Here is a 10444-nt window from a genome sequence, read left to right as displayed (position 1 = left end):
TTTCGTCACAAAGAACCTATGAAAATTCTGAACTCATAGCCGCTGGGAAAAACAGAATAAACGCGCAAATGTTTGGATACTATAATTGACAGTTTAATTTACCTGTCCACTGCCCAAACAGCGGAAAACATTTTGATTAAGCTGTACTTTTTCCTACGACACTTGAAGTACTTGAAATCAGAAACAAATCCGACAGACCAATTGCCGACTGAAAAAGTAATTTACTAGTGAAATTTCGTGTGCGCGGCAAAGCCAAGACTAAATGGTTTAGCATGACATGGAAAAATATTTCTCAACCAGGCTGGGTTTACCTCTAAAAACAACATCAGCTTAAAACCAGGAAATAAAATAAACAGGATACAAATTAACAGTTTTGTGATTGTACGGCAATGGATATCTAAAACCGATAAAACAAATATTAACCACAGCTCACTAAGTGGAAGGCGGAGAGAGCACACAGCTAGTAATTAAAATCCAACCCCAAGAGTCATAACAATCCGCAAGTGCTTTCCCTTTTTTTCGAAGCTCAAGGCCCTTAAACCATAACAACACCGAAGAGCGGGTCAGCTGAATAATTTAAGGAAGAAACTTTTTTTGGCTCTAGGCGGTTCGGCTTGAAGTTATAATCACACTAATACATGGAGAGCAAAATTCCGAATAGCGGCCGCTGGAGTTTAAAACAAGCAAGTCTCAATTAATCAAGGTATACAGGTAAAACGTTATCTTAGATGTCCAAGAGAAAAATATCGTACGTCAAAGACAGAAATTAACAGACCGGGAAAGAGAGGTAGAGTTGCGTAGAATCATTTTTTAAACTCCCCGCACCTTTTAACAAACAAGTGCTTGGTAACGATATGAATTTAATCGTATTTTTAGACATTTCCCAGCGGGATAGCATTCTCCGAATAATTTCGTTCACTTCGAATGGGGCTTCTTACAAAAACCCCACCACTGAAGAAATTTCGCGAGGGTTAAAAGATAGTTTACTTGTGAAATTAAGAAAGGATACTTTGTCCTAACGTTACATTTTAGTACCGCAAATAATTTTATAGCGCGAACTACTAATCGACAACATAGCCGCCTTGCCTTTCAGTGATCAAAAAAATGAAATACATTACTGAGAGACGTATCTACGATAAAAATCAGCAATTACATTGTTAAAATGCAAGCCTAACATCAAATGAGATGAAATTTTAGATAATCTTTTCTCGGAAGCCAATACATTTATTTTTTTTTAAAACGTACACTATGTTTCTGTTGTTCATTCGCTACCAAATTGACCGCTGCTGTCTTCGCAAAATCCGTTTTCAAATTCGACAAGAGATTTCGATTTTCCCATTTGTCCAACAGATAGTGCATTCTTCTGAGGTAAGTTTCAACGAGAAAATAAAACAATCTATAGTAGATACGATCAAAATTGGAAAGATTTTCAATCCCAATGGCCCACAAAAATTTCGTTATTTTTTTTTAGAGCGGAACAGGTGTCGGCTCGTTGCAAATGCGTGGTACATTTCTTCATTTTGCACGCAAAAAAAAAAAAGACATTTCAAAGTTAAAGGGAAACTGATTCTAAATATCCATCTTTCCGTAATTGCGAATGTTTCTAACGCCCTCCAACTTACTTGATATAAATCATTTTCCACTCTATCTTGTCGATCTTGGTTTTATAAAGCAATGCTTTTACTTCTCGCTTTCATCGAAACACTCGACAAGCCCGTCGCGATTTCTACTTCGGTGACTAGCTGATTCCACACGAGTAATTTTTAGCCATTCAATTCAAACCAGTCTACCAATTTAGTTTGAAAACCACGATCTGTACCTACTGTTTTTCACATCCCTTATTAGCATCTCTTTTGTACGGACGGCAAATTTCACTTGCTAGAAATGCAAATTGCCGAAACTATGGTCGTATTAGCGAACAAATCGTTGTATTCTGCTATTCTATGGAGGGTAAACATTTATTTTCTGCCCTTTTCTCTATAGCCATTTCAACGGCTTTTCATTGTGCGTTGTTTTGAAAATTAAAGAAAGGTTTGTTTCAGACGGGGGGAATTTCGCCGCAACGGGGCAGCTACACGGTCACGGGAAATTCTAGACTCCCGCTAAGCGAATAGGTGATAATTTTTAAAGATTGCTCGAAATTTTTTGCAGTCATAAATTGGTTTAGTAGTTGGACAAAGTGCGAGTGTAAATTCGCTGCTAAATGTTATCTTAGTTTCTTTTCTCTCGCAGTTATCGCGTAAGAAATAAAGATTGTTTTACTGTGTTTTTTTAGATCTCAGTTAAGTTAAAAGAAAAGTGCTTTAGCGGTACGCTTAGGTGATAACCCAATTTACGTAAACTGTTTTTTTCCCGACAAACAAAAAAGACAACTCTAAAGTGAACACTTTTTCCAGATAAAAAAAAAGACTATTTCTCCAAATTTTGTCTGACTCGCTAAGTAATATCGCGTTGAAGATCTTGAACTTGAAAATTCCTTTTAAGATCTAAATGGTTTTTCTCGAGACGAGGACAGGTGCAAAGTAATTTTAACTACTCTCTTGAGCTGCCTCAAGCGATATTTCAACAGTATGTTTATTTTTCTCAAGAGATCGCCTTACATTGATCTTTGTCTCACTAGCTGGTTTAATTTGCCGGTTAAGGTTTATTTACACATCCAGGGAAACGTATCATAACGATACGCTGGGATTACAGCAATAAACGAAATTTCTGCGAAGGACGTTAATTTACGAACGAGCGAGTAACATCAGCCCCGAGCGAAAACAACTTTGCCAATTAAAAGTTGCGCGTTTAGAAAGTGTTAACCCACATTCATTTGGCTTTTTTTTTTCCTGAAAAGCACTATCAGTTATTTGCTTTCTAATTATCAAAGATATTTCACGGATGGGCAAAGTTTCTTCCTGCAAGCTTTTCCAAGCGACAGTTGCTGCCGTCGATAATTCATTCGAAAGAAAAGATAAAAAATAGAACAAAGACCGATGTTTTTGTAAGCTTTATTTCTTTTGTGCTGTATTCATTTTCTGCCTTTCGTCCTTTCGTGGTAAACTAACAGCGGGGGAGAGCTAAATTTTCAACTTTGTCTAATTGGAAATAGTTTGCAGCGAAATTCCCTTTCCTTACATTCTTGTGACAACTACAATTGAAGCTGTCGTTCGCGGCAAATAACATAATTAAAGCCAGTTTTTGTCCCTTGATTAGCAGTGTAAACAGAGAGGAAATCAACCCGAACAAACACAAACGATGACTATAGCGACTCTCCAAACACAATTCAATATCTCGGGCCATAATAACGCAAACTCCCACAGTTTCGCACTAGAGTTCTCAAGGTGATTGAAAACTGCTGCAATCCTACGGAAATGCCCCAAACAAAGAATAATAAGCGACCACATTGTAGGAGTCTCGCTGGAGTAAAAAAAAAAAAAAAACTGAAAAAAACAACAACAACAAACCGAATAAAATTTCAAAAGTGCTTTCTGTTAATATTCCCGTCGCACACACGCTAAAGAAAAGTACATGTTTAGAGTTTCGGCTTAGACAATAGAGCGCACAATGACCACAATAAAATTTGCCAATTCTCAATTCGGAAATATTTATCTAGCGGTGCAAATCGACTGTAACCCAAGTTCTTAATGACTCTGCAAATATGAAAGTCTATCAGCAGATTGAATCTAATTTGTCAGTGTTCTCTCGGAGTTAATGCAATCACCGAGTATCGAGAGCGCTTGCACTTCAAAACTCACCCATGCACGCAAAATCAACGCTGAATTCAACGGTGTTTTGCCCTCTTAGTTTTTTGATCCACAGCACAATACACCAAGACCCCTAGGCCACAGTTTGAAAAGCTCTTTCTCTTTTCGTTTATTGTGTCGTTCAATAAAAACCAATTGACCTCGAAGAAGCGAAGTTCGCTATGATTATTCGCGAGACGGATCGCACAATACTGCTTCCATTATGTAAATCGCTGCTTGGAGTCCATTAAATAGAGAAAAGCTGAAAAGTTTGTAAATCTCTTTAAAAAAGCGACAATGACGCACAGAAAGGCAAGGTAAGCCCTTAATGAAACACGTGCACAGCGAACAATAGCGAATGCCGCAGATGTGGTGAAGGCATTGAGCGGAAAACATTACTATATTGAAATAGTTTGAAAAGCGCACCTGCGAGTCTCGCGCAGGTGTCGCAGCGCTATCATTAGAATAATGTTTGAATGAGAAAGCAAATAGAACCGAAAACTTGCAATAACTCCGAGATCATTGCGGTTTAATCCAGCGCTAAGTATTCCCACTTGGACCACACTCATGCGGCTCTCCAAATATCATCTCTCGGCTGCCAACCGAAAGCCATGTCGCTTTAGCGCACGTGTTTCAGAGTTATGGCACAAGAATTACCGCCGAACCTTCCCGCGTCATGATTGGCCCAGAGCGGAAATATACATAATTCATGCGCAAATAATTAACACCTATTGTTTACTTCTTGTATTATTATTGAAATGAAATATTAGCATTGTCCTATTATGTCATTATATCCATCAGCCATAATCACGCCTGCGAGGTGTTGTAGCTGTTGAGCCGGTCAACCAGGCAAATAACAGAAAGAGGTTGCTCCTTTGAGACCAGTTTGACCGAACTCAGCCTCGCGTGAACAACACAGCTCTCCGCCACCGACTGTCAAGACAACCGCTTTATTCCGATTAACAACCAAGAGGACCATAGAGAACATGGGTAAGCAAGATGAAGGACACATTAAGAGACCCATGAACGCGTTTATGGTGTGGAGTCGCGGTAAGAGAAAGCAGTACTCTGCGATAAACCCGCGAATGCATAACTCCGAAATCAGCAAGCGACTCGGAGCCGAGTGGAAAATGCTCTCGCAAGAGGAGAAGGAGCCGTTCGTGGCCGAGGCGAAACGACTGCAGGCAATCCACATCCAAGAACATCCCGACTATAAGTACAAGCCGAAGAGACGCAAACCAAAATCACTGCAGAAGAAAGAGCTGCCGTCCCCGATGTTTTCACCATACAGCGCCCCAATGATGGCGGTTGATAAATTCTCAACGAATCAATTGCCTCAAACAATAGCTCATTCAACGGCTTTGTCCGCGGACCCAATGTATTCCAAAATAAACGGAGCAGCAGCGTTTCATCACTCCGTTTCTCCGGGGTATCCAGTGATTTATCCCAACGTAACCGCAGTTAACAGTCATCACTCAGTCACTCCACCGTCGCGCCAGCTATTCGCTAGTTCCTTGGACACGACGCATTCATTCCGTGCCGCGGATGTCATGAGCCATAACCGAGCGCTCTACACCAGCCAGGCTTTCCAATCGGCACTTCCTTCCCAAATGCAGCAGAGAATTTCCACTGTCGACGAAACACGCGGCGCATCTATCAGCAGTGGTTCATCATCGAGTCCAACTGCTTCAAGCAGTGACGCGCCGACCAAGTCAACTGGCTACACAGTTTCAACGGCCGAAATGAACGGACAACGTGTTTGGCAACCCCAGCAGGACTTGTCCCGGCCAGTTGCCTATGTCCCGGTATTGCTTTAAATTTCTTATGTATTTGTGCCACACCTTTTAATTTAAGGGTTAGCGATAGAGTGGTAGTATAAAATTGGAGACTTGATCATGCGAATGACTCCATGAAACGCCATGTCAACATACGCAACAAGTTTTATTCAGTGAATTTTTCTAATCGCGAGCGAAAATCACATTTGTTCGAATGTTTTCGTTAGTTCTTTTCCTCTTACGTTGGTGTAAAGTTTATTAGCGCCAACGAGTACATTAGGACCATGTGATAATGTGTCTTTTAAACGCCTTTACAGTTTATGCTAGTTGAAGTTCGCATTATTCCTAGCAGCAAATTTCCGTTTCGTACAAAGAACGCGGGCTTGTGATAAATGCGGTTTAATGAGGAACAATTTCGAGTTTACAATGAATAATGACGTTTTTCTGACAAACGGTACAATAACTCGCTTAATATAGAGTAACAACATAAACCTCGCTACAAACACTCAATTTGCTGTAACGGTTTAGGTTGCAGCTCGGGCTGAAAGCTCTAAAATCGCTCAAGCGAAATCGAAAACGCCATTCTAATTTTTTTTCGTTTAATATATGCACATTAACGGCTGCATACGTATGTTGCGAAGAAACGAGAACACAATTCTCAAATCCTTTTTTTCTCGAAAAGAGTTACAGAGCGAGCCAGTGATGATAGAGTCGATGGTCCGGGTGTAGGTTGACACCACTGCATCGTCTTATATATTCGAACAATACTCTAATCTCGGGCCTCAAACTAACATTCTGTTTAGTTCATTGTTATGCAAAGATTGTAATTCACTTAATGCGATAAAACAAGTGGCCACGTCAAGACGAAGAACAAAACAATTTCTAAATATCTCAGTGCAACTTTCTTTCAGTGTGATCAATGAGTAGATACTAGTGTTTACATAAAGTTCGTCGCCTCTCTCCCCAACGTACAAGCCCGCGCTCGGGGTACGAAACAAGCGAAAGATCACCTGAAATATTTATTTCTTTTTTCACTTTTTGCATATTTATAACCGCGGTGTGATCAAACGCTTCTATGTCGTTTGCTAGTAAGCTAGCTTCCATTAAGTTAATTTCATCAAGATCGAGAACCTAGGAAGGTTACAAAGTTTTTTGTGTTCAGATACTTAAGTTAGCAACAAGCGAGTAGAGTTCACTTTCACTTTCTTGCCATACTCGCTTTAGGTTTTGTCAAATTGTAAATTATAAAGATTCGAACCCACATGCCAAACGCATGGCAGAGCAAGACAATTTAATTTATGCTTCAGTTGTCGATTGATTCGCATGCCAGCCTCGATAGGCAGGAAGAAAACGAAACTAGAGGTTGGCGATGAATCAATACGACCGTAACTCTGACAGGAAGGATTATCGAGTTAACCAAAGGCACATGTTATGCAGTGCAAGAGAGCCCAGTATAAACTGAAAGTGATTTATTGGGTCGCCTTGACTCTGCTAAATTCTCTTTACAAATTAATGAGCTCTTTGAGGTGTTGTTGACCGGAGATCGAATAGAGACCTCAACCTTGTACATAACTTACATAGTGACCGCGAAAATTTACAACTTTAAAATGAATTAAAGCTTTGGGAAAAAGATGAACTAGTCGAAAAGCCAGCATAATTCTCTCGAAGAAAACATCGACTTCCGAGCAATTAACATAGTTTATTTCTCGAAAGATATCTTATGCTTGTGTTAGCTACAGGCTGTTTCAGTTCTCTTTCTTTTCTTTTCTATACGCGGTATTTAAAAGTACTGTAAAAATATGTAGGTAAAGTTCGTTAACGACGGACAAATTAAAAGTTTTTCCTCTCTTCATTGCAGATTGCCATGAAGAGTAAACTGCGTTTTCCCGCCCATATTAATTTCGCTTAGTTCTATATTCGACATTCGACTACTAATGTATATCAACATGATCAGTTTTTTTGCCTTATACTAAGTTTTGTACTAATTCTTGTCTGAAATCTGCCAGAATCAGACTAAACTGAACTAAGAATAAACGTTTTTTTGATTATTATTTAGAAAGAAACGTGCCACAAATATGTCATTTCAAGACAATCCCTTGAGGAAAATTACAGCCTTTTGTTAGGGAAATGAAAATATATAGTACTAATACTCGGACAGCCTATATATTATTAGGTACAAACTGTTGGACAAGGATGTAAAATTTCAAGTTTGTATAGGAAAACCTTTTGTATAAGTTTCATTTTTTTCTGTTCAATACCTAACAAATTATTACATAACAGAAATACGCTGATATTTGAAAAGAAGTATGTATAATTCTTATCTGTGTAATATGAAAATAAATAAAAGCGTGATGTATACATTGTTGGTATTGTACCACTTATTTTAAATAAACTGCATGAACGAGGGGGGGAAAGGCTTCCAAAGGATCAGCGATCTCTTTAACTCCAAGTGAAAATCATTTAAATGGAAACTATTGCCTCGGGTCTTCTCATTTTAGATTCATTTCGTCTCTTCGAGAAGGCGTTAAAAATCATTCTAGAATCATGCGAGACAGTTAATCAATGACGTCGCACTTTATACAGTTGTTCAAACTCAACACCGTCAAAAGCAAATTTCACTGCATTTAATATTTCTTGTTCGAATTCAAAGCAGTAAAAAATACTACAGAATTATGCAAACGGAGAGCACGCGTTAAATTTTAAAATGTGTCTCGAATTGGAATGTTTTAGGTTCGAACTTTTTTTGTCTTATCGTTTCGTTTGGTGGTTTAGTTAGAGTTTTAACCAGGTTCCAGCAAATTAACTCCAAAGTAGTTTTTGTTTATCGAAATACCCCAGCTTACCCCTTTACGCCTGAGGATCATCACAATATAGTATTGTTCATACTTGACTGAAAAAAAGTGCGAAGATCTCAATTGCTATGCACTTTATCAACAATAACAACAAAACTACTTTTTTTTACCATGCAAACCTTTGGACTCTACAAGAACAACTCTCCCTAGTCTCAAGAAGACGTTTCGGCTTATAGGTAACACAAAATTGTTCAAGTTTAAATTTTGTCCGCCCGCATCAGGGAATTTAATTTTTAGTCACTGGAAACAGTTAAGCCCCCAAATTTTTACTTTGTTGGCGTTATCAACAAGAAGCAAAAATATTTTGACCCTGCGCAAGTTTTTTAATCACCGCAGAACTGAAAACATTCTTGTTTTGAAACGTGGGCGTTCAAGAACTCCCACCTAGCTCATGACTCCATGGCGGAAACTTATTTATTTGGCTTGTTTTACCAGCCATAAAGCAATTGATCTCACGCCTTGATCGAGGGACGAAAATAAATCGAATGAAGTCATGAACGTTAAAGCGCGCGCCATAGAGAAATTATTTCGAATGTATATTAAGTTTCCTTGCTTTTCGTGTTTTGTTGTAACAATACGGTGTAAACGCAGAATAAAAAAGAAACTAGCGGATCATGGGGGAGTTGTAACAAAAGGCAGCTTGACAATACCGGTTACCGCAAAGAAAAGCGTAAACAATACCTTACAACATGTGAAAACAGCGCATTGTAGTGAGAGCATGTTGGGACGTATTGTTATTTTTATTAGCCATGTGGTTGCACACGGTGTGTTTCAAAGAATTTTCTTTTGATACTAGAAGTTTCGCTCGATAATGAAGGCGGCTCAAGTCGTGTTATTGTGATCAAACAACCTCCATTTCGATTTCATTTCTTTATCGCGAACAAGGTTTTCGCCTAACCGTGCAAATGTTGTTCTTTAGCTGGCCAAACTGGGTAATGCCTCAATAACAACACTTCATTCTCTTAGAGCGAAATATCTGTTTTCAAAAATGTAACAGCTTGGACAATGCCTTCGGAGACAAAGCGAAGTACGAGAGCGCGAAAGAAAAGTTGTACTTTCTTTGTCTATCTTGAACTTTTCATAAAGGACACAAGACACCTTTAATTTTGTTGTTTTTTGTTAATCAGCAGTGAACTGCAAGCACCGGGCTGATAAAGGAAACATTGCAATCTCTCTCAGATAGTTAAAATAATTTTATCATTGCAAAGCTTATAAGACCTGCGCTTGGCGTAACTCTTATCACTTCATACTTCCTTTTAATTAACTCGATTCGCGACTGTTTAATTAGGTGTTGGCATAAACGTTGAAGAAACTGCAATATTTAACAGCTCGTTATCTGTCGCGTTAACGACACTTCATTAGCACAGAATTTTCGGCTGAAGATTACCTTCACGAGCGCTCACGCCAACATTTGTTATTACACCTTCCGTTGAAGATAAAATCGTAGCGTTTCTTTACGAAGAGATAGAAAGACGAGTAAATTTTAATAAGCAGTTTTCGTTGCAGATAAATCAAAAATAATTTCCTTATGACAGAAAGCGCGCGGAGTTTGGTAAACACGGTTTTAATACAGGCAGCCGTCGCACGCGAAGAGATTCTATTATTTAATAGCAATACGCGTCTCACTTTACAAGTGAACAAAGAGCCCTAGATAATTACTTTCGAGAACAACTGTGAGTACAGTTACCGCGTACGAGGTCCTTTGAATCGCAAGCTTTGTCACAATAGCGCGTTGTTTGAACTTAACGCATAACAAAAACGCGCTGAATAGGTTTACTTGCAGATAAATTACATATCGCACACTCTGACAGCTTTAATAAACGAGAACAATAGGTCGCCTTCGGACCAACTTAAGCAAACACACATTGCTAAAAAAGTTATTAAAGCTCGTTTTACTGTGCGTCTAATCAAATAAAAAAACGCTGTTTTCCGTCGCAAGGACAAACAAGGCCTAAGTTAAATAGAGATCGCACGGAAAGTTGTGCAGTCCAGGTGGTAAAATAACATTCAGCCAGTTAATCTAACAGTAGACTTATTATTTGTATATGAAGGCTCCACGCCACAACTGTCGAGGACACCGCCAACGCAG

The 10444-nt window shown here is 38.9% G+C and overlaps 1 protein-coding gene across 1 annotated transcript; it reads left to right on the top strand.

Moving 5' to 3' along the window:
* The first annotated feature begins 472 nt into the window (after positions 1 to 472).
* On the top strand, positions 473 to 7861 carry LOC145465637 (uncharacterized). Its single transcript, XM_081449414.1, has 3 exons — positions 473 to 711; positions 4530 to 5533; positions 7362 to 7861. The coding sequence occupies exons 2-3, from the start codon at positions 4715 to 4717 to the stop codon at positions 7410 to 7412; spliced, it is 870 nt and encodes a 289-aa protein (XP_081305540.1). The 5' UTR covers positions 473 to 711; positions 4530 to 4714; the 3' UTR covers positions 7413 to 7861.
* Positions 7862 to 10444: the final 2583 nt, after the last annotated feature.

This window comes from Orbicella franksi, chromosome 13 (genome assembly GCF_964199315.1).
Source record: "Orbicella franksi chromosome 13, jaOrbFran1.1, whole genome shotgun sequence".
NCBI lineage: Eukaryota > Metazoa > Cnidaria > Anthozoa > Scleractinia > Merulinidae > Orbicella > Orbicella franksi.
This window is presented reverse-complemented; position numbering and strand designations above follow the sequence as displayed.